At 42.7% G+C, this 24,341-nt stretch overlaps 1 protein-coding gene and 1 long non-coding RNA gene across 4 annotated transcripts in view; one reads left to right on the forward strand and one right to left on the reverse strand.

Annotated features, from left to right (window-relative positions):
- Positions 1-24,341, forward strand: part of LOC135373261 (methanethiol oxidase-like) — a 326,674-nt gene that overhangs the window by 34,462 nt on the left and 267,871 nt on the right. For all 3 annotated transcript variants that reach the window (XM_064606490.1, XM_064606489.1, XM_064606491.1), the window contains exon 2: positions 22,415-22,578. In XM_064606490.1, coding sequence (XP_064462560.1) covers positions 22,415-22,578 — 164 coding nt within the window. The remainder of the gene's footprint in view (positions 1-22,414; positions 22,579-24,341) is intronic.
- On the reverse strand, positions 456-4,061 carry LOC135373290 (uncharacterized). The gene is made up of 6 exons (XR_010416404.1): positions 3,398-4,061; positions 3,176-3,291; positions 1,961-2,020; positions 1,818-1,865; positions 1,690-1,745; positions 456-1,302 (listed from the first exon to the last, which is right to left on the reverse strand). It is a non-coding gene; the product is annotated as an uncharacterized LOC135373290 (long non-coding RNA).

Genomic DNA, 24,341 nt, shown 5'->3' on the forward strand with positions numbered 1-24,341 from the left:
GCGAGTTTGGGGCGTAGGTGGTGGGAGTTCTCATGAAGTTTGGCGATGTACGACCAGTCTATAGTTTCCTTTCCTAACAACAACAACATATATATTGTGATGATGAAGAGGGGAGGTTTTCCACTCTAGGAGTGGAACGCTACCCCATAGCTAGGGGTCTAATATGAGTGGTGTCAATGATGAGTGATGACGATGAGAGATGACGGGAATGATCGAAGTGGCGATGACGATGCTGGACGTGATCGTGATGGTGTGAATGTCCGAGGGCGATGCTGAGTCATAATGAGTCCTTTAGGCCTGTCGCCTCAAAGGAGTCAACCGCGTGACGTAACCTTTCCTAATAGCAGCTGGTGGGCACGAAGATTGTTTCTGGTGCACTTGAGCAAATGTGGGGTATCAAAAAGAAAGGCTTTCACCACGTACCATGAAGTATGGCTGCTCAGGGGTGACGTTATGCCGTGTTGCCACATATACGCTGTTGGCACCTTGGTCACATATAACTGCCTTCACCCAAATGTCCACCGCTTCAAGTTTTGTAATTATCTCCTGTAAAAGGTTCTTAGTGGTGTCCGCTGGCTCACGCGGTTGCGGGATATGGCATATGCTGCACCCACGCTCTGGAGATCCCGGACAGCAACGTTTGCCCCCAACGCGGGCCGTTCTTTTCTTTCTGTCATCTTCATATCCCATGGCTCACATCTTTCTTGATATCATACTGGAACACTTGAGTCAAGGACATTTCGTCAAACATCAGAGTACAGGCTCGGGTCCGCCTTGTCTAGTTTTTGGTTGCCTTGGCTACTATGGGGATGGTACCAGGGATGATTCCAGGACTCGTGTTTATATTTGAGAGCTACCTCCTAATACTCAGCACAGACGGCTCCTTCATGACACGTACTATGAATTCAATCCATTTTTTATTTCACCAATCACGTGTGGAGGCTGTAAAGTGTAAAGTAAAAAGCTGTAAAGTACAGCTTGAAACTGTATGCCTTCGGGCTATGAAAGTACAGTTTCATTGCGAACTTTTTCATGTCTTCTGACCATCTCTTGCAATGTTTTTTCACAGAAAGGTGTATCCGTGCAGACAGCAGTGTGTACGCATCTGGGGGGATGAACCGTTTCATTACTATAAGTGCATCTTGTTTCGTGATGTTGGTCCGTTGTTCCTTCAACTTTATCCGGTTCAAGGCCTTGCGGTATTGGTTGACTTTTCTCTGGAGCATTGCTATGCGCTTATGTGTTGAGGGGAGTGGCTCCTCTTCTTTTGCTGGGGAGCTTGAGATTGTCCCGTTGTTGTACCTTGAAATACAGAAATCGTATTTGAACCCGTTTCCACGGAAAACGACATGCAAACTGGGAAAGCCACAATTACACTGTATAATGGCTATTTTTATAAAAGCGGTAAAACTATCGGTGATAACTATTATTTCTTCAGTGTTATGCAGTACTCTCACTTTAATACCAATAGAGGGACTATGTGGTGGAATTTGCATGTACTGATTTGTTACTGGTAAAATTTCATTTTCTATTAAAATCTAGAAAGGTATTCTTCGTAAACAGGGCCAGAAGCCGATCTCTTTTTCATGGCGTTGGTGATGTAAAAAAAGATGCACAATTTGGGTCCATTGCAATAAAGGTGCCACACGCATAAGAAGGTTATGAACAATAAGATAAACCAAAGCATACCAGGTGTTGCATTCGAGCTTGGTGTCTCCTCTGAAGAGGGCACAGTAGGTTGGTATCTGTGGACAGGAACAAATGTGACGACATAAGTCCTTGGCTCTTTGTGTAAAAAAAGTTTTAGGTACACATACTTGCGCAGCTTTCCAAGTTTGGGGGCATGGCCTGGATGAACATTGCACCTGCACGTTGAGATAATTGAGAGTCGTATGTTAAAAGAGAACAGTCATGCAAGAACCTTGCTCTCTTTTTTCTAACAGTCTAATGTTATGGTTACCGGCTTTGTCCTGTGAACAGTCCGAATGAGTCCAAATAAACGTTGCATATCAAACTGGAACTGGAGAGTAAATATATATCGTAAAGAAGAAGAGTTTTAACTCACCGATGCAGCCAACCTGTTCAATACCTGTCGACCCGGTGTCGGGAACTCCAGCGAGCAAATTTTGCGTGCCGTCAGATAAGTTTTAACATAACTGCTACAACTTTAAACAGAGGGGAAGTGACTATTTCCGTGCCAACTATCTCTTCGAGTGCTTCTTTGCGAAAAGCAAGCAGGCGGGGCTAAATCATAATTTCTACAGTGCCTTGGTATCCACAAATCAACGCCAACTGTCCCTGTCATGGCTGAAGCCAAGGAGCCTTCGCTGGTCTTAATGTGGACGGCACAATCTCTTGGGCACTACACGAGGCTCTCCACTCGCCACTACCGTCGCACATTAGTGCGCGACATTCTTCGGCGACCAGCATCCGGATACTGCCAAGCTGTTTTAGCTCACCGCAGCCTCATTCCAAAGCACAAAAAACTGGTTCTACCCGCAGTCCCACCATGGACCCTTCAGGCACCACATGTGCATGTCAATGTTCCTGGCTTGACTTTCAGAAAATCGGCTACAACAATTGTTGTTTTTCGCCAACTCACTCTGAGCCTGCTTCATCGCGATGAAGGCAGAATTAAAATCGTTACTGATGGCTCATCGATACATCTCCAGACCAACATCTCCATTTTTTCTTTTAAAAAATCAATCAATCAATCATAATTTCTATTTTTTTCGACATATGTGTTGCAATACTGTGCATAGTTTTTGTTGGGTCTGCGGTTATTCGTGGAGGACTTCATATTCCTAAAAAAAAAAGTAAGATTCCCTTGGCAATTTTCAAAAAATTCAATTGGCAAAAGTAAATTTTCCTCAATTGAAAATTGTCCAAAGCCTTCCTAAATGACGGCAAAAGTTCCCAGAGGGTAATTGCCGATAGTCCCGCAATCCTCCGGCGAGTGTCGCCAGTTGGCAGTTACAATATTTTAAGTTTAGGTTGAGTTGACTCCGCCCTCCCCCCCCCCCCCCGCGCATCTGCTTTGCAGGCTTTTGCCTCATTTGCATGGCAGTATGCGGCAATGTATCCATTGCTGCTTGCTTCAGAGTTTTTAGAAGGTGGAATGACTTTAATCGAGGATTGTCTATCACACATTTTATGCCCTCAAAGCCCTTCTGACCTTTCCGGACACCGTAGGACTTGGTTCCTTGTTGTGAAGGGGCTCACTATTTCATTCCCCACATCAGCAATGAGGTAGAGTGTCGCCTCTGGCGATGAAATTCCCCGTTTGTCCACCTTGAAATAAAGTTGTTGTGTTTACGTTCGACACATTGGGCCGCTTCGACGGCTTTGGCCTAGCGTTCGATGGGCCAATACTGCAGCTCACAATCACGCCTATTACCTTGTGTTGGACTTCTGGGACATTTCAAGGCGAAATCTTAGGATAATAAGACTCCTGTAGTGGGGGACGTGTGAAACGGAAAACGCGGTATCTTACTGAACTTTTGTTTTCAGGCGTGCTCTCCGCACGACGAATGTGTTGCTCTCCTCGTTACGTGAACTGGAACAAAGTTCATTGTCCAGACTGTACTTCACTACTTAGGGGTGTTCCCCTTGCACGTGCTGTGAAAACCATAATTCGTCAGTCTCTGTAACGCAGATGTAGCTAAGCTGCTGTCGAACGGCTTGGCCGCTGCAATTATTTAACTGCTGTGAAAGTTCCGTTAGTAGTTCGTGGCTAAGTGAAAGGAGTGTGAAAAGTTTTTAAACTGAAATTTTCAACGAAAATTTTTCACTGTGCCTTGGCTGTAGTTCGATGAGGCTGTGATGCCAGGGACTCACTCACTGAATAGAACCGATGCTCTTTAGCTTGCCAAGGAAGAAACACCTGCCACATCAGCGTTTGGCTCGTTTCTGGGCTGAAACCGTGTGTCGATTCGTGACTCGAAAGTTGTAACCAACAAATTACAATTCCTTCTCGCAAGCAAAAAGCGTTCCACTGCAGCGAACTCCTGCATTGCTGAGACTGAATAATTGTTTTTCGCCGTACGTGCAAGAGAACTCGCCTGAATCGTGTAGAAGAGCCTGCACAGTGGACTTTGTTCCACGCAGTTCAGATTACGAAGACTACTTTGCGCGGAGAGCACGCGTGAAAACAAAGATACCGCGCTCTTTGTGTTACACACGTCCCACTGCGTATCCACGAAAGACGTATTTAATTGAGCCCCGAGATTTCGCCTTGAAATGACTCTGGAACTCTACACAAGAAAATAGGCGGGATCCTGAACGGTCTTTTTCTCTATCAGCATTAAACATATCACCCCCTTGAACGGTAGCATGAACAACAAAGCCTCGTTGTTTCAAAATGTACTCGCACGTTATATGGAGTGTGACACGTAAGCAAAAAGTCTTCCCTCTCGAACGCCTTAAAAAAAGAGTGGCGTATATGCAGGCTAGCTGATGGATAATCTCCGTGATAGCTAGGCAAGTGTCGCGCCATACTAAATTTATGCTTATACTTGTGTGGTATTTTTGAGCCCCTTTTTAAAAATACAATTCCAATAACCACATATTCAGACAATTCCACTATCATGACTTACTATGTAACTGTTTGCCAATAGTATTGCCTAACTCTTTGTTCAAGTTTCGCCTTTCCCACCAACGACTTTCTCCTTTTTTCGTAACTGTAACGCGAAACCACCTTCCGGCGCGCACTCACTCCCCAAGTGTTTGTTTTGTATATATTTAGTTGAATAAAGTGTAGCCTCCGCAGTGGTACCGGACCATGCTCTGGACCTATATCAGCAGCGTCCTGGGCCACTGCAGGGGGTCGTTGGTTGGATCTCTGGAAACTGTCTCGGCCTCTTGTCACTCTGCCTCTCTAGCACCGCTTCCCGCCTTGTGTGAGGACTTGTATCTTCCCTCGGCTGTGGAAGTCACGAAAGAGGTCGACTCCCCTTCCGGCTGTGGATGCTTAGGATTTCCCGCCTGTGTCGTGTGGAGCCAGTGGGGTTCTGGGCAGACTAGTTCCCGATAGAGCATTCCTAACCGCGACACAACCCTGAGCGATGGGCAAGACACGTAAAGAACAACGTGTCGTGTTGTTTACTCGTCTTTCCCATCGCTCATGCTTGCCTATTTATTTAGGATACTGTTGACCCGCCGACGGGGGTCGTTGCAGGAGTCAGCTGGCATATAACAAACATTTCAACTTTTGTACAAAAGCGGAAACATCTCTTGCACTAACAACACTCTCCGGAAGACTGCTCCAGTCGTGAATTGTCTTTGGGTAAAAGGAATTCTTAAACACATCTGTACGGGCATAGTATTCCTGTAAATGAGGGTGATGTTTGTGTTTTGAACCCATAGTGTCTTTGACCAAACAAGCGACAGGGCGCAAGCTGCTGAGTAGTTGGAAAATGAATTTAAACCGTAATGTCTTGAATTGTAATTCTACAGAAGGCAGTCTTGCTCGGCGGCACAGCCCAGAAGCAGATGTGCTCGTGCGAAAATCCCTATAAATGAACCGAGCCCCTCTTCTTTCAACACTTTCTAATTTTTGTGACTGACAAGATACGGGTCCCAAACAGTACAAGCACATAGCGATATTGGTAGGACAAGTGATCTGTACGCGTTCAGTCTTACTTCAGGCGTTGACTGCCATAACGCTCGTTTAAGCTGGAACAGTCTTCTCACTGCTTTTTGAGTAACATAATCTACATGAGCTGTCCACGATAAGTTCAAATGAAAATATACACCCCAGTACTTGCAGGAACTAACCTTGTTCAGTAAAGTATCGTTGATGCAATAATTATAGGCTAGAGAGGTTTGCTTTCTCGTAATATGCATAAAAAGTCTTCTTCACATTCGGACTTAACTGGGATATTGCGCACCAATCTACTACATTTTGCAGAGCTCTGGCTAGTGCAATCTGGTCGTCCGAACAAGCAATTGCCCTATAAAGGACAGTGCCATCAGCATAAAGACGCGTAGTTACGCCGTGACCAGTTACATCTGGGATGTCGTTCATATATAGATTAAACAACAGGGGTCCCATGACTGAACCCTGGGTAACCCCTGATGTTACATCTAACAACCCTGAACTAGAGGCTCCAAACTGTTGACGAAATGAAAGGCATGATTCTATCCATTTAACGAGCCTCGCATTATTAAGGATACTAGACAGTTTACTCAGCAATTTTTTGTGAGGAATGGAATCAAAAGCACGAATGAAATCAATGAACACAACATCAATTTGTAAACCTTCATCGATCGCTTTTGCCAAATCGTGGCAAAATTCTGTAAGCTGAGTCACGGTTGAAAATCCCTGTCTGAAACCATTGCTGTCGTGACTTCAGTAAATCGTATATTTTTTAAATGAGCTATAATGTGTTTATAGAGCACGTGCTCCATAATCTTACATGCATTGCTTGTTAATGCTACAGGACGATAATTACAAGGCAGCAATGGGTCTCCCGTTTTAAAAATTTGGACTACTTTGTTAATTTTCCACTCAAACGGAATCTGACCAGTTTCAAAAGACTTGAAAAATTAGCTGCAGATATCTGGCACACCAAAGTGAGTAACGCCTCAAAAATTCGTTAGGTATGTTATCTGGCCCACAGCTCTTCTTTATATTGAGTTTTAATAAAAGGTTAAAAAATCATGGAGTTTACCTTAAAAAAAAAAAAAACACACGCAAGTTTGTAAGAAATAGCGCCGGAATATGGGCAGGTCTGCCGGACTAAAAATAAGACTGCAAATCGCTTTCGGAGAAATGCCGAGGCATCGTTGTCATCCTGGGCCACAAGCAAATGAAGAAAAATAGCATACGCTCTTTGGCTGCACGTTGAACATATGTTTATAAGTCCCAAACGTCGCCACACCAGCATTGGACAGCTGTTTCGGCCTTATTGGGATGTTGCTGATGAAGGCCCAATAAGGCCGAAACAGCTGTCCAATGCTGGTGTGGCGACGTTTGGGACTTATAAACATATGGGCCACAAGCAGATATTCGTGTGAAGAATCCCGCCCTTCGGCTTCGGCCCTCGTAGTATGGTTTCCGTCTTGTGCGCAAACTTTGACTCCTCGTAAGTCCAGAGCGGTTGAATGTGTTTCAGCAAATTTTTGGCAAATGCCTATTGGTAGGACGGGAGTATCTGTTTCTTTTTTTTTTCGTTAAAGGTACTGTAAAGCAGTAGACAAGCAGGTTATCAACGATGAACTCTTGTTCAAGCAGGATATGCCGGTGATGTGACTAGAGACTTGGTTGCTTCTAAATACCATATGCGGAACCATACGACCGACAACGCGCTATAAATATTTTTAATTTGCCATGAAAGATGCGGCGTAGCGGACCGGTGTGACGCCTGGTGTCAAACAACCCCCTGTGCAGCGGGCAACACTGAAAATTGGTATTACGCACTATTGCACAGGAACTTCGTTATTTTAGTGACCATATTATTAGTTTTCCTGTTCACCTATGCATTCTAAAACCCCTGTTAACAGCGTTTTTTGCGAAGTAACCACGCGCTGGCCACTGTTCGATGGAGGCTCTCCCTACTTCTCTGCTGCGCCTGCGCGCTCCTTCTGTTCGCGGCCTCTTTCGAACGAACAAACTCTCTCTCTGAACCTCTGTGAACAAACAAGTCCCGACGCTGTCTGGCTTCTTGAACGTCTGATACATTTTTTTTCAAAGGATCAGATTTCATTTCAGTTCGCTTATCCGTTTATCCTCAGATGTGGATCGTTGTGTGGACTGCAGGGGCGGATTTTATGGTGGATTGTTATGTCGGGCCCAGTGTTATACGCATGCAATGTGGTTGCCGCCGTATGTGTCAGGAGTACGGATTCATTTGGAATACCTTGTACACTGTTGCCCGTAATCTTTAATTGTAATTTTCTAATTAATTGCACCGTCGATTGAATGAAACTTGCGCAGTTTTTGTCCTGGTGGCTTGGACTATCGAATAGCCACACTAAATGACATTTGATCGGTGCTGCTTTACAGTACCTTTAAAGAACTGAGGGGGGTCGAGCAGGACCATTGGATCATTTGGAATGCAATTACCTTTCAGTATTATGGGCCGCTCATGTTCCTCGTTTTCGGCCGTCGTGTCTGCATGCATCTCCCTTAACAATGGCGGCACATCTGCGAGCACACCGCCTACGCTGTAAGTCCGCTGCGTCTGTGTTGCCGATTTAGTTGATGGACGGCATCACGCAAAGCGAGCCGTGCAGCCATTTTAGTTAGTTGTATAAAAATAGACTTGTACATGAAAAAAATGAACTAAATACCGTTACTCGTTACCACGAAAAAAGGAACTTAATACGTTACCCGTTACCAAAGCAGCAAAAGGAACGCGTTCCCGTTACTCGACAGTAAGGAGTTACTCTTACGTTACCATGCTATTACAGAGCCACAACCATGTCAAAATCAAAATTGACACGTGCTTTATTTGGTCCGACAATTTACATGAAATTCGCCTTGAAGAATAGTTGGTACTCGAAATGGGCATCGGTTATTTTCGGCGCGTTTCCTCGAGACAGCCTCGTGGCAAGACTGAAAAATTGCAGTGCAAAGGCATGGCTGCATCAAATATAGCCACCCTTGTTTGATGCATGTATTGGAAATAGGATGCTCATGATTAGTAACGAGGCTGATTTTCTTTTTTTTTTCCTGTAAATTCAAGGTCAACAGCTGCTTTTATTACATTATTTTTGCACCACTGTTATGAGGCTACACGACGTCAGCGCGATTGTGCGTTTATGTGAACCGATAAACGCTACACCAACGTCTATGAGCCGTTGTATAAGCTGGGTCTTTGCATGGCTAACCTTTCCTTTCTTTTTTAATAAACATATCCTCCCCGCTGTAAACCATCCAATCAGCCAGTTCTCGTGCTACCTCCTCACTACACAACACTGGACTGGAAAAAGAAAGAAAAATATGGAGAGGTTAGTCCCGACCCAGTCAGAACTGGCTACTCCAAAACGCGTTTGTGGGTGAAAAAAGCTAGAAAAAGAGAACAAACAAAAACAGGAAAGGGGTGGGTGTAGCAGGATAAAGCATAAAGGCATGGCATTGGCTCTGCAAGGCATTCGCTTGATTAGTGAAAAGGAGTGCCTTTAACGTATTATCCTCGATACGGTAATTCCTACAGCTTACGAAAATATTAAACGCTTACCTGAACAGGCGTCTTCAAATACAATTGCGACGTGTGGGATGTACCGACTCGTTTTGGTTTAGCAAGGCAAATAACTAAAATACTACATTCCCGTCACCTTTAGCGGTCTTCACCCTGAACGTCTCTCCAACCCAGGCCACACTGACGTGATTATCATCTGTGCCATCATATAATCCGAGTGATCCTAGCTGGAGCCCACAAGTGTGGAGGTGGGAGAGAAAAGGTTTCTTAGCGGGATACACTGATAGGCTAATGGATTGTATCTCATTACGGCCGATACCTCAATACGGCCGATAATGCTTCCCCAAGTGTCTCATTATGGCCGAAGATGTCTCATAACGGCCAAAAGTCTAAATGTGTATTGTAACGTGCATTCATATGCAATGTTGCAGCCAGGTATGGATACAGATTCTGGAGGGTATAAGCGATGCAGTGTGCGCTTAGGGCCCTTATCATATGTATACACATATTGTGAAACAATCGGTATGTTATCATACCACAGCGCTATGGAGCATATGTGTACAAGCCCAAGGTAGTGTTGATGTTGCTGTGAAGCAGCAGGCTACAATGGGGAGTTAGGTATTTATGGAGAGCTAGATGAACATTGGCTTTGTTGTGACGTTTTTTGGAGTCATGCTACAGTCACTGGCCAAGAAGGAACACCTATCTCAGTCGACGTCAGTTTATTTCGACTCGCTTTACAATGGTAGAATTCTTGCTTCTGGAATGAGTAGACCTGCAAGAAGCAAAGAGCAAGCGTGAATGGGCTAGAATATTAAAAAAACAGGCACTTGACTCTACATTGCTGGTTTTAATGTGCACAAGCTGCATACGTGTTGACATGTGTCCGTTATTTCATACAAGGCTAACATAAATCTTCATCTAGACAAAAAAATGACAACCCTTCAAAATGTGACTTGCAGGTGAACACAAAGGGGCATGACCATGAGATGAATTTAGTTGCATTAGTTTATTCACCTGATGGAAACATATGAATATGAAAAGGATACATTACAATTCATGAAATGATGCATGTATGACTTTCTTGTTTTTGTTGTTTCTTTCTTATAAAAGTAGTTCACGAATTAACATTCGTGCACTACTCCACAATTTTTCACTTCACAGCAGAACGGTATGATAGTAGTATACGGGAGTGTGCAGTACGTTCCTAGCAACGGCCCCCCAGGCCCCTACCAACGGCCAAGCACATCTGCGCCGACTTTTTTCGCGTCTTTTTCCTCGCGCGCGGCAGGCGGTGCTCGGGTGGAGGCTCTTACCGGTGGGCGGAGCGTGGCCGGAAGGCAGCGTGCGCGCTTACCCGCTCACATTTTTCAGCCTGAGCCGACTTCTTTCGTCATTTTTCAATCTGTGTCGATTTCAATCGTAATTTGTTTTCATCTACAACGGGTGTGCAGTAGGCTGTTCACATGCAAAGGATAGCCATACACAAAAGTACAAGTGAAAATATATTTATTAAAGTCATTAGTGTCGAGAATTATGTTATGGCTCTGTGTGAAGGAGGAAAACCTAGCCAAAAATCTGATGCAATAGCATTGAAGGGGTATCACATGTTTTTATTAGCGATAATCACGCAAGTTTTTAATTAAGCAGAAGGAGTACCACATTTTCATCAAAGAAGATATTTTTAATCACTATGATTACAATCAAAATCAAAAGTTTTATTATAAAAAGTCTAACATGAGCACCATAGTGGAGCTCTAATTACAAGTGCCGATAGATGTATGTAACTTCAAGAACAATAGCTGGGCCGACTTCTGTAGCGATTTTTTATTATTTTTTTCAGCGCGCGGTGGGTGGCGCGCAGGTGAGGGGCTGTCCGTGTGCTTACCAGAAAGCTGAAGAGCTGAGCGTACACTTATGGTTATGTACCCTGGGCCGACTTCGCTTACATTTTTTTCATGCGGCGCGTGGGCACTTTACATGCAAGTGGGGCATGCACACTGACAACACCGGGCCGATTTCTTTGGCGATTTTTCACACTGGGCCGACTTCGTGCACAATTTTTTTCAGGTGATGCGTGAGTGGTTTACATGCAAGTAGGTGGGTAAGGGGGTGTCAGAGTGCCTACCAGCAAGCCGGAGAGCAGCGCGCGCACTTATCGTTCTGTATTTTTCCACCTGGGCCAACTTCGTTCGCAATTCTTTTTTCAGGCTGCGCGTGAGTGGTTTACATGTAAGTAGGGACATGCACACTCTCATCTCATCCAGGCGACGATACCGTCACACGTGGGCCGACTTCCATCGTCATTTTTCAGCCTGGGCCGACTCGAATCGCTAATTTTTTCCCGCTACAACAGGTGTGCAGTAGGCAGTTTACATGCAAAGGATAGTAAAGCTAAATAGTGGCAGGAATTATGTTGTAACTCTGCGTGAAGGCGAAAAACCCAGCCAAAAAAAAAGCAGAAGGAATGCAATACACATAATAAAAAAATATGGGAAGCTAAGTTGAATATTCTAACACGACACAATTAATCAATTTCTTATTATGTGAATAGCACACACGCAAGGAAATAACGAGAAATACGATCAACTGCTAATAGAGAGCCAAAACCCATCACGTAAACAAGAGGCACACAAAGGATAAATAATTGAAAAAGAATCTACCAAAATGAGAAACGTGACGAATTTAATACAGCACAGAGGTAACGCTGAATAGCAGACAAACAATTTGTGGTGCATCATCCACACGTAAACAATAGACAGGAAAATAATATCGAAACAAGATCAACAGCTAATAGAGAGCCAAAACAATGCACAATCCAACACGTAAACAAGAGCTACACAAAGGATAAATAGTTGAAGAAGAATCTATCAAAACGAGAAACATGCACGCACTTAACACTGAATAGCAGAGAAACACTCTAAACGGCGCATCTACCAACGTGTAAACAGCAGGCACATGCAGGAAAATAATTGAAAAAGAATCTATCAAAATGAGAAACATGCACGGAGCTAGCCCTGAATAGCAGAGAAACACTTTGAACGGCACACCATCCACACGTAAAGAATAGGTACATGCAATGAAATAATGAGAAATACAATCAACAGCTAATAGAGAACCAAACAAATGCACCAAAGCAAACAAGAGGTACACAAAAGAAAATAATTGAAAAGCAATCTATCAAAACGATAAACATGCACGGATGAACGGCAGAGAAACGCTTTGAACGATGCATCTGCCAACATGTAAACAACACACAGGAAAATAATAGCGAAACAAACTATCAAACATTAAAATTTAATAAATTGAGATGGAAATTATGTCTTTTGAACTATCATAAAATCATCCTTGCGACCTAACAATATACAATTTTCGTCCTACTCGGGCACTGTAAACATTACCTTGACGGAGATATCCAACACACGCAGTACAGACAAGCTTTACACAGTACAACCAGTCTCGAGCACGGCGGGGTCACTCTCTCCCTCTATACAGCCCAAAGCAAAGAATCCGCACATCTGTTGTCAATCTACGGGGTGGGGAACTGTCTCTTTTTCACATTCTTTCCTCCGAAAGGAAATATTCTTAGGACCGGTGTACAGAGACGAAATTTTTTATTGATTGCAAGCAGACATTGGAATTATTCGATTCTCAAGAACACAATAAGAACAGATTCTATCAACAAACAATAGCACGCAAAAAGAAAATAATCTAAGAATAGACTTTTATGTCAGTGCAAACTGGTTTTAGAGAAACATTATCTAAGCAAATGAGAAATATTATCGGCACAAACAATACTCAACCAAAAAGGAGAAGCGATGCATTTTAATGTATTTCAGATCTCACACAACTATTATGTATACATTATTCTCAACTCACAAAATATCAGTCGAGTGAATATCTGAAACGAAAAAGAGAAAGTCAAATTTATTCATTGATAGAAACAATACTCATTCGAAAAAGAGAATCAAATTTAATTGCATCGTTTTATGATAACTTTGCAATAATAATTTCTACACGCAGAAGCCGCAAACAAACAACTCATCTGAAATGCAAATTAATGTAAAAGTTTGCTACAGTGAAAATCAACGCACACAACTTAAAAATACTTTCACAACTAGTAGAATATTTTTATTAATATCAATCGAGCGATCATCTGAAGCAAACTCAAAGCAGTAATTAAATTAGGGAAACACTTTCTGACCAAGCGGGGCGACACATCACAGAAACACATGTTTTTCATTCAGAGCCCACCAACCCAAAAAACAAACAAAAAGAACGAATGAGAGAGGGAAATGGTCTCGAAAAAACTCGAAGAAATGATCACCAGCGTCGTCGAATGCGTTTCGGCAACACGCCGGGCAGCGTTTCCCGGACACCCTTCCTAAACCGAACGCGATTCGGTGCCCGACGCGTTAGCGCGGCACCCCACGCGAGCGTGTTGCTTTCTTCCGGAAACGGGTTCGACGACGCGGATGATCATTTCTTCGAGTTTTAAGTAAACTTCGTTCGAAAAATATTCGTAACTTTTACTATCCACGTCATGGAGAATTCACATTACGTTATAGAGTATATAGAAAATATCAATACATACGATTACATTCTTTGTCATCGTGAAAGAGTTCTTAAAACCTTCGCGTATCAAAGTGAGCCAACTAAAGCTGTGAAATTACACTTTCTACAGCTCAGTTCGTAAATTGCGGCAGCAGTTCAAATTTTAATTAAACACTTACTGATGTGTGATGGTCACCACTGCTCCAGAATGTGATCTGATAAATTTTACCAATTAATGTACAAACAAATATTTTGTATACAATATGTGACTATATAGACAGCTTTTGAATCTATATATTAAAAAATTGTAAGAAAGAGTGTACAGTTTTGACTTTGAAAATTTAAACAAGAACCTTTGGTGTTGGAGTCTGCGTTTTGTTTCATTATAAGCTAAAATCTTCTAAAATTAAAGTATGCCCTTCCCATTTGTAGTGCCTCATATGCCGTGACATAATGAATAGACTCATAGTTTTTTCAGTATGGCTAATGAAAAACCTCGGGTACATTCTGTGAATTGGAGCTACGTTTATGTGTGCTGCTTTGGTTAAGTTTGCAAAAGGAATATTTACTTATTATAATTACATATCTTATGCATAGTGCTCATCTTCATTGGTTAAATATTTCTGATGACGGTTGTGTGATTCGATTCTTCCAAAATCTTTCAATATAGTATTGTCAACTGTCCAATTGTCTCATATACACTGTGCAATTTAATTTATAAAATAAGCTCTTGCAAAATATTAGTGATCTTTGTAAACAAAGATTGATGTAACATACCTCTAAATTTCAATTAGCGATTCTTCTACAATTCTTTCCTTCGGGTGTCGGTGTTGTATAGTGTGTGGTCGTGTAAAATCTTTGATTGCCAGCGCTGATTCCATGCGAAGATCCTTGTACATAGTGTGGAATAAACATCTCCTTAGTAATCTTCAATCTAATCATAAGCTGTTTTCGTTGCGATGTGTGGAATACATTACAGTGATGACAAATAATACAATTATTATTTCAATTATACAATTGTGTATTTCGATAAATTACAGTTCCATTCCAAATACTGAAGTTTCCATTTGTTGTCTTGATTGATGAATTCCGAAGACATGATGTAGTTTATTCTGATTATTGGGTGCTTGAATCCAGCGTTGATTAACGCAGGTGATATGTTGTCGCCGTGCTTGTATTGCTTCAACAACTTGCACTTTGTTGCGATGAACTTGCACAGTCTCTTATTGATGTTTTCTTTCTTTGTATGACGATTCTTGAATGGCGTACAAGAGAGTATTAGATGAAAATCGTCCGGTGGTCCACCGCAAATGATATGTTTGTTGAGTTTCAATAATTGATAATACATCAGATCTTGCACGACAATATTGAACTTCTGTTAGTTCGACATCATTGACTGGTAGAATAAAATAAATATGTAGAGGCTCTAGGGTGGTATATATCACGTGATAAGATTTTTTATGTACTTTCCATTTCAACCGTTAGGTGTAATTTCAACAAATCCATAATGAATCGTGCGATAGAGACTGCTTGTATATGATAATTTGATCTGATTGCTTTCTTGATTAATGCAATGCCCATTGCAATGATTACAATTACGTTTGGTCCAGTGTACTTTAATTCTTCGTTAGCAAACCTCAAAAACTCGACCATCGATCCCAGTGGTCCTTCCGATATTGACATGCAAATATTTTTATAACTATTGTAGATTCGGCATACAACTTCTGGCATCTTGAATTCCATAATTTGCACCATATCTTTGAATACGACCATGTCTAGTAGGTATTGAAATGCAGCGATAATTGAATCGTTTCGAGGCTCCTCCTTTTCGAAGCAGCTTTTTATCAGATCCTCCCATGACCTATGGTAACGAGTACAAAATCCGTCCATCTCTTCAATGTATAGCAATTGTCTCTTCTGTTTTGTAGTGTGCCTCGACACTTAATTAAACCATATCGGTGCTAATTTTATTTACTAAAAATTTCTTATGTTATCGTGTTCAGAATGTTATTAATATCCACCTGTCATGAGAATTATGAAAGTCAATTCACAAAAAAGATGTGATGAGCGAGAAAAACGCGAGCTTTAAACGCGCTAGAACCCTCGATTCCCGTCTTGAGTTGTTGGAGTTAGTTTATGACTTTGACCACGACCATTGAGGAATCCCCCTTCTCCCTGCGGGGCGTAACCTTGGCTAAAGTGATGGGAGCTCAGCTTCCCTCTCTCATTCATTCTTTTTTTGTTTTGTTAGTGGGCTCTGAATGAAAAAGATGTGTTCCATGTGATGTATTGCCCTGCTTGGTCAGAAAGTGTTTCCCTAAATTAATTACTGCTTTGAGTTTGCTTCAAATGATCGCTCGATTGATATTAATAAAAATATTCTACTAGTTGGGAAAGTATTTTTAAGTTGTGTACATTGATTTTCACTGTAGCAAACTTTTACAGTAATTTGCATTTCAGATGAGTTGTTTGTGGCTTCTGCATGTAGAAATTACTATTGCAAAGTTATCATAAAACGATGTAATTAAATTTGATACTCGTTTTCAAATGAGTATTGTTTCTATCAATGAATGAATTTGACTTTCTCTTTTTTGTTTCAGATATTCACTCCACTGATATTTTGTGAGTTGAGAATAATGTATACATAATAGTTGTGTCAGATCTTAAATACATTAAAATGCATTGTTTCTCGTTTTGGTTGAGTATTGTTTGCATTTTTTTGAGATTTTTTCATTTTGCGTGCTATTGTTTGTTGATAGAATTCTTATTGTGTTCTTGAGAATCGAATAATTCCAATGTCTATTTGCAATCAATAAAAAATTTTGTCTCTGAACACCGGTCCTAAGAATATTTCCTTTTGGAGGAAAGAATGTGAAAAAGAGAGAGGGTTTCCCTAACCCGTAGATTGACAACAGATGTTCGGATTCTTCGCTTTGGGCTGTATAGAGGGAGAGAGTGACCCCGCCGTGCTCGAGACTGGTTGTACTGTGTAAAGCTTTTCTGTACTGAGTGTGTTGGATATCTCCGTCAAGGTAATGTTTATAGTGCCCGAGTAGGACGAAAATTGTATATTGTTAGGTCGCAAGGATGATTTTATGATAGCTCAAAAGATATATTATTTCCATCTCAATTTATTAAATTTGTGATGTTTGATAGTTTGTTTCGTTATTATTTTCCTGTGTGTTGTTTACATGTTGGCATGGATGCATCGTTCAAAGCGTTTCTCTGCCGTTCATCCGTGCATGTTTATCGTTTTGATAGATTGCTTTTCAATTATTTTCTTTTGTGTACCTCTTGTTTGCTTTGGTGCATTTGTTTGGTTCTCTATTAGCTGTTGATTGTATTTCTCATTATTTCATTGCATGTACCTATTCTTTACGTGTGGATGGTGTGCCGTTCAAAGTGTTTCTCTGCTATTCAGGGCTAGCTCCGTGCATGTTTCTCGTTTTGATAGATTCTTTTTCAATTATTTTCCTGCATGTGTCTGTTGTTTACACGTTGGTAGATGTGCCGTTTAGAGTGTTTCTCTGCTATTCAGTGTTAAGTGCGTGCATATTTCTCGTTTTGATAGATTGTTCTTCAGCTATTTACCCTTTGTGTACCTCTTGTTTACGTGTTGGATTGTGCATTGTTTTGGCTCTCTATGAGCTGTTGATCTTGTTTTGATATAATTTTCCTGTCTATTGTCTACGTGTGGATGATGCACAGTTCAAATTGTTTGTCTGCTATTCAGTGTTAGCTCTGTGCTGTATTAAATTCGTCATGTTTTCGAATTCGAAGTGAACGATTGTTCAGTTCGATCGTTATTGTGAAGGGGCTCGTTATTTTATTCCCCCCATTCCAACCAACAATGGGGTAGAGTATCGCCTGTGGCGATGAAACTACCAACTCTCCAAGGTCAAAAATAAATTTGTTGTTGTTCGTCATGTTTCTCATTTTGATAGATTCTTTTTCAATTATTTAACCTTTGTGTACCTCTTCTTTACGTGATGGGTTTTGGTTCTCTATTAGCTGTTGATCGTATTTCTCGTTATTTCCTTGCGTGTGTGCTATTCACATCATAAGAAATTGATTAATTGTGTCGTGTTGGAATATTCAACTTAGCTTCCCATATTTTTTATTATGTGTATTGCATTCCTTCTGCTTTCTTTTTTTGGCTGGGTTTTTCGCCTTCATGCAGAGTTACAACATAATTCCTGCCACTATTTGGCTTTACTCTCCTTTGCATGTAAACCGCCTACTGCACACCTGTTGTAGCGGGAAAAAATTTGCGATTCGAGTCGGCCCAGACTGCAAAATGACGGTGGAAGTCGGCCCAGGCGTGACGGTATCGTCGCCTGGATGGGATGAGAGTGTGCATGTCCCTACTTACATGTAAACCACTCACACGCCGCCTGAAAAAAGAATTGCGAACGAAGTCTGCCCAGGTGGAAAAATACAGAACGATAAGGGCGCACGCTGCTCTCTGGCTCGCTGGTAGGCACTCGGACACCCCCTCACCCACCTGCTTGCATGTAAACCACTCACGCATCACCTTAAAAAAATTGCGCACAAAGTCGGGCCAGTGTGAAAAATCACCAAAGAAGTCGGCCCGGTGTTGTCAGTGCACATGCCCCTACTTGCATGTAAAGTGCCCACGCGCTGCATAAAAAATGCGAGCGAAGTCTGCCCAGGGTGCACAACCATAAGTGTATGCTCAGCTCTTCAGCCCGCTGGTAAGCACACGGACAGCCCCTCATCTGTGCGCCAGCCACCGCACGCTGGAAAAAATAATAAAAAGCGCTAGAGAAGTCCGCCCAGCTATTGTTCTTGAAGTTACATACATCTATTAGAACTTTAACTAAAACTCTACTATGGTGCTCATGTGTAATAATGTTACTTTTTATAATAAAACTTTTAATTTTGATTGTAATCATAGTGATTAAAAATATCTTCTTTGATGAAAATGTGGTACTCCTTCTGCTTAATTAAAAACTTGCGTGATTATCGCTAATAAAAACATGTGATACCCCTTCAATGCTATTGCATCAGATTTTTGGCTAAGTTTTTCTCCTTCACACAGTCATAACATAATTCCTGACACTAATGACTTTAATAAATATATTTTCACTTGTACTTTTGTGTATGGCTATCCTTTGCATGTAAACCGCCTACTGCACACCTGTTGTAGCTGGAAAAATTTGTGAGTGAAGTCGACAGTATGAAAAATGATGAAAGAAGTCGGCCCAGGCTGAAAAATGTGAGCGGGTAAACGCGCACGCAGCCCTCCGGCCACGCTCCGCCCACTGGTAACAGCCTCCATCCGAGCGGCCGCCCGCCGGTCGCAGGAAAAAATACGCAAAAAAAGTCGGCCAAGGCTAAAAAATGTTGAAAGAATTCAGCCCAGGCTGAAAAATGTGAGAGGGTAAGCGCGCACGCAGCCCTCTCCCAGCTGATAAGCGCTCTGAGAACCCTACGCACAAGCGCCGCACGGGGAAAAATACGCACAGGGCTCAGGGCAGGGCCCTGAGGTCCATAGAACGTACTCACCCCCGGTCTCACACGGCCAGCCCTTATACTACTCACTTTCAAATGATTTTGGACAAATGCATGGTACGATCATCTGCATGACTGTGGTCCTACTGCCAAAGTTTGACAGTACAGGATGTAATTCGCTGCGCCGGACCCACTACCAGAACGTGTTGGTGGCCGAGCCGGGTGGGGTCACCTGAGAAATTTCAGGGGGGGGGGGGTGTTGCAAAAATGCAGGGAGGGTGCACCCCCCTCTGGAGGGAGGTGTAGGGAAATCCATGGGATCTCATCACATTTCTGCGCTTCAACAGCGCCAACAGATTCCGCTCGAAGGAGTGCGAGAAGGAAGGTAGGAGGCGCATTGGATACATTGCTGGAGAAACGCCGAAAAGGAGTAAAGCGCGCATTTGACGCCTCGCGACTCCCGTTTTCGGCTTAGAGTGGAGTTGTACCCCTGATTAGTATGCAATAGGAAAGTAAGGAGTAAAATAATCTTATACAGTAAGAGTTTAACACATATTGAAAGAAAGTACCCGCACTTGTTTATCATACAAGATATTTTGCAAAGTCTGCCACGAGTATATTGTGCATGCCCATGGCACGACAAGTTGTACGAAAACACTACGCAGAGAGTTTTCACATCATTTACATATTGAATTTTCATGTCTCCATACCACAGTGGTAGATCCGTGGTTACACGTTTAGGTTTGGGTCTACATATCACCGCTTTTGTTTTAGAGACATTAATGTGTAAACAATTTTGTTTCGCACAACTTGTTACTTTCTCAAGTAAGGCATTAGCCGAAGCTATTAAACTGGATTCATTGGATGATGAAACAACATATATACAACAGACAGATATCTTTTGGTTCATCAAGAGAAGACTTCACACTAAAGGTTAATCTATAGCTCTTAAAACATTTCTGATTGGATTATGGCAGATAAAGTAAGACCTAACACACACAAAGCATGTTTTATGATCTTCCATCCCCTCCAGAAAGTTGATCGAGATAATTTTGAAATCAGCCTTGTTGACTGTAAATTGAATTGACTAGATCATGTGAAATTTTTAGGTGCGTGTCTGAACTAGTGTTTAACATGGGTATCTCATATCACTTGTCTAAGACAGAAAATTTCTCGGCAACGTTTTGTGTTATCCCGACTAAAACATATTGTTCTGCTGAATGTCTCATTTTCTGTGTACTGTGCACGTGTCCTTAGCCACCTTTCTTATAGTGTTGAAGCATATGATATTACATGCAAGTAAAATCTAGAACGATTGTTATTATTGCAAAAGAAAGCCGTGCGAATTATGTTGGGCATCCCACCGACCGACTCTGTGATGTTCGCATTGAACATGCTGGGTTTCATGGATATACGGGCGTTTTTTTTTATTACTCGTTAGTCTTTTTTATCAAAAAGCTACGAGAACGGGCAGGAATACCGTTAATCCAGTAGAAGACGTTCTCCCGCTGATAGTATGTAATTTCTAGACGACTGATTACCTAAAATTCACCAATTAACCCTTTAATGACGGGACTTGGGATAAAAGCGAGCGCTCAGTGTGAGAGACAATCTCGATGAAAGCCGTCCCACCATCTAAAAAGCCTGAAGTGAACGCGCACGTTAGTCAACTGGGAGAGTCAAGTTGTCTGAAACGGTAACGCCACTGAGCCGTAAAAGCCACATTCAATTTACATCCGATGAATTAATGCAGCATCGTGGCACATGCATTTCGTGGCATCCGGAAAGCGAATGTTGGATCAACTGTGCTCAGCATAGATAGGGGAGAATGTCAGTTGTCCATTGGCGGGAAGCCAGGGGTCTGATTAGACGTCGAAGAATGTAACGTCGGTCTTCTCTCACGTCACTTGCTGGCGTCACGTTGCTGATATCTCATTGACTGACAGTGATACGGTGTAGGAATCTGAGGACGCTTACGACTTTCTAAAGCTGCTGAATTTGAAGTTCTAGAGAATCGTAAGCTCCATCCCATGCCGACTCCGTATATAAGTGCCAGTTAATCAGATATCGGAGACGCGACGACAGCCAGTCCGAAAGAAAGGCGATTGACTTATCTTGTTTTCTAAAACGTTATCGTGAAACTTGTACGTCTTCCTAAAACTCCCTATTGACACCAGAAAAATATACCTTTGAACGGAGAGTTGCTTACAGCAATATTTCTCCGTGTTTCGTAACGACTTCCTTTCTTCTTTCCTAGCTGCCGACCGCATCGTGTTGTGACGGTTGACCTCGCAATTTCGTTACGTTGGAATGAATAAATCACCGCTAATTAAAGCGAACGGCTCAGCCACAACATTTCCTCCTTCTTCTATTGCTTTCCTTGGTCACGCAAAGTGCTGCAATATTTGCATGTAGGTGGAACAAAGGGCTAGATAGATGGAGGACTACAGCCTCATTGTTCGAATCCCACGGTTACGAAAAAGCTTCTTTTTGTGTTTTTTTTTTCTGTACTCGGAGAATCTGCTGAACGAAAGCTGTAAAACATTTAGTTTCAGTGTTTGAAGAACTCAAAGTAACATAGTTCAGGATATGAACTACTCTTAATTGTGATGTTCGTGAAGGCAACCGGTGTTTCGTTATTTTTGTACACAGCTGGGTTTCGAGTTATCGCGCATTTAGTCCTTGCTGCATTTCAGTTTCCCGAGTAAGTGGATTGAGAGCCCAACTGAATATTTCGACGAAAGTTCCATATAGCAGAACATAGCAACTTACATTTCGTTTCCTGAACATGTATTACTTGTGGAGGGCATCCTGAGTGTGCTCGCTAATCTTGACATTTTATCATTTCTAAAAAGAGTCTAAAACATGAATCAGGCAAAGCAGTAGACTGAGCTGCAGAACGTATGCGGGGAAACCAATTCCTCTTGGAAGATGGTGGAATATAAGAGAGCATATTTGCAATATGCGCCTACGCATCGTCCAAGCACATCCTAGCGCATCCTAGCACATAATTCGTACATTCTCTCGTTTGCTTTTGGGTCGATGCGGATCGCGTCGATGAAGCCTTGCAGGTCGGATGCGAAAATGAACGCCATTGCGGATGCAGATTTTCTGTGCGCCGATCGGACGCGGCTCGCTACAAAGTTATTCGTGAAGGGATATACGCACATACAAAGTGACGAGGCTTTTGTATAAACACGAGCGGGGCGAAAGACTTATTTTGCTAATTGTATTATTTTCAGAGTGTCACCACCAATGCCCAAGTGTTGGTCATCCGACACCTCTGGCAGCGATGAGAGGCCCTCACGAGAAGATCCTTTACATCCCTTGCATCGTTCCTTCTAAGGACCTGCCGGACTATTTGGCTACCATCTGTGTGGATCCCGAGTCTGATGACTATGGCAAGGTACGTATACGTTGTAGTAGGTAGCACATATAACGCCCAGTCGCATACTTCAATTGAATTATGACATTTGAAGGACTTGCTTCATGCTCCAAGTTACATTATTCAATAAGCCACATTGAATGTTCGTGCAAGCATATCACTTTGAAGGGGCATTAAAGTGGTATCCAACATGGCCAAAAAATGTTGTCATCTTGTAAAGCAGTATGTCAAAAGCATTCCTACAAAATTTTGTGTCCGAACTTGTCTGACCGCTGTGCAATTAATTTGCAAAATCGCTGGCGCAGCGACGGGTCGGAGCGTTCCAACCCCAGACCACACCAACCCTAGACCACACCAACCCTAGTGTGACGTTTGTGGTAGAGAGACCCCTCATACATTGGTAGAAAAAAAAACCGTCTGCTACGAACATTGTGAACTGTTTCTTGTTGACTGCTATTCATTACTTGATTTATATCACGTTTTCTGAAAAACAAAGCATATAGGGAGCCCGACAAAACAAGATTGCGATCACGAGGATAATATTCGTTTATGAATCACCGCCGAGCGTTTTTGTCGTACGGCAACGACGGAACAGCAGCAGATATTCCCCCTTGGTCGGCATGGCGATGCAAACAACCGCACGTACACACACGTCCACGCACGACCCCGCCAATTGCCACGTCGCGCTGGCGTCGCTGAAGACTTTTCTGGTGCGACAGCACAGTACACAGTACCAGTACCATACCAGGAAAAGGCACAGGACGCTCTTGCTGCTGTAAGTCACAGTAGCAGAAAGCAAGCAACGAGGCGCTATTGTGTGGCCACCTGCTAGCCATTGAACCAAGTGTGCGGTAAAAGGGTCAGCCAGGCTGCACGCGGTCGGGAAGCACTGTGGATTCACTGTACATCACACAGTTAGATTCGTGCTGCACCACTCGTTGTTCCCGTGGTGTCAGCGGTCCCCAAAACTCAAGGTCGTGTCGTTGATAGCCTTCAAATCCTCTGTTTCGGACATCACGTAGCTGGAGAACGCCTATCGTCTCTCTGAAGCGGTAGCAGTCGCACCGGCCTGCGCGGTGTTGCTCACCTCGACCATGTGATTCCAAATCCAATGAGGAGCGTCCCTACCACTCCCGTCACATAGTGACGCGCGTGGCGGCGCTCATCACGTGTCTATCGTGAAAGCCAAGGAGGGTGTGTCGCGCACGGGAGTTTCCGGGGGGCGAAATTCCCTAATGTAGGCTAGTATACGCATAGGAGAATCAGCGCACGCCTATTGGATGGCGCAGCCGCAGCCAGAAACGGACGGAGTCGCGATCGCGGCCAGCATGGCTGGCAGTACGTGTTTACCCTCTGCAATGGGAACTGAATTATTGCGAAAGGAAGCTGCAATGAACAAAGAAAGTGGGAGATGAACAGTGTGATCTCGTGGTACAGTGTTGCAGTTGTGGAAATATAGTGGTCAGCCCTCGTTCCGTGCGGCGTTCCGTGTTTGGCGTGTGTGTGTGTGTGTGTGTGACATAAGCCATTGCACAAGTACGATGCAATAATTCATTATTGCTTGGCTGCACGAAAGTGTAAATGAACCAAACGGTCGCTCAAGACGCACTAAATGGAAGCCTCAAATTCGTAGCGGTTTCTTCATTGCACTTCTCGCTTGTGGCCACCGTTATAACTGCAGGTAGTACAACCACATTTCGGCTGTGTTCCGTACATTTGCCGAGATAAACTGTGTTTTGTGGAAATGAAGGGTGGTTTCAGACACAGTTCGATATTTGCTTTCA

This window comes from Ornithodoros turicata, unplaced genomic scaffold (genome assembly GCF_037126465.1).
Source record: "Ornithodoros turicata isolate Travis unplaced genomic scaffold, ASM3712646v1 Chromosome23, whole genome shotgun sequence".
Lineage (NCBI taxonomy): Eukaryota > Metazoa > Arthropoda > Arachnida > Ixodida > Argasidae > Ornithodoros > Ornithodoros turicata.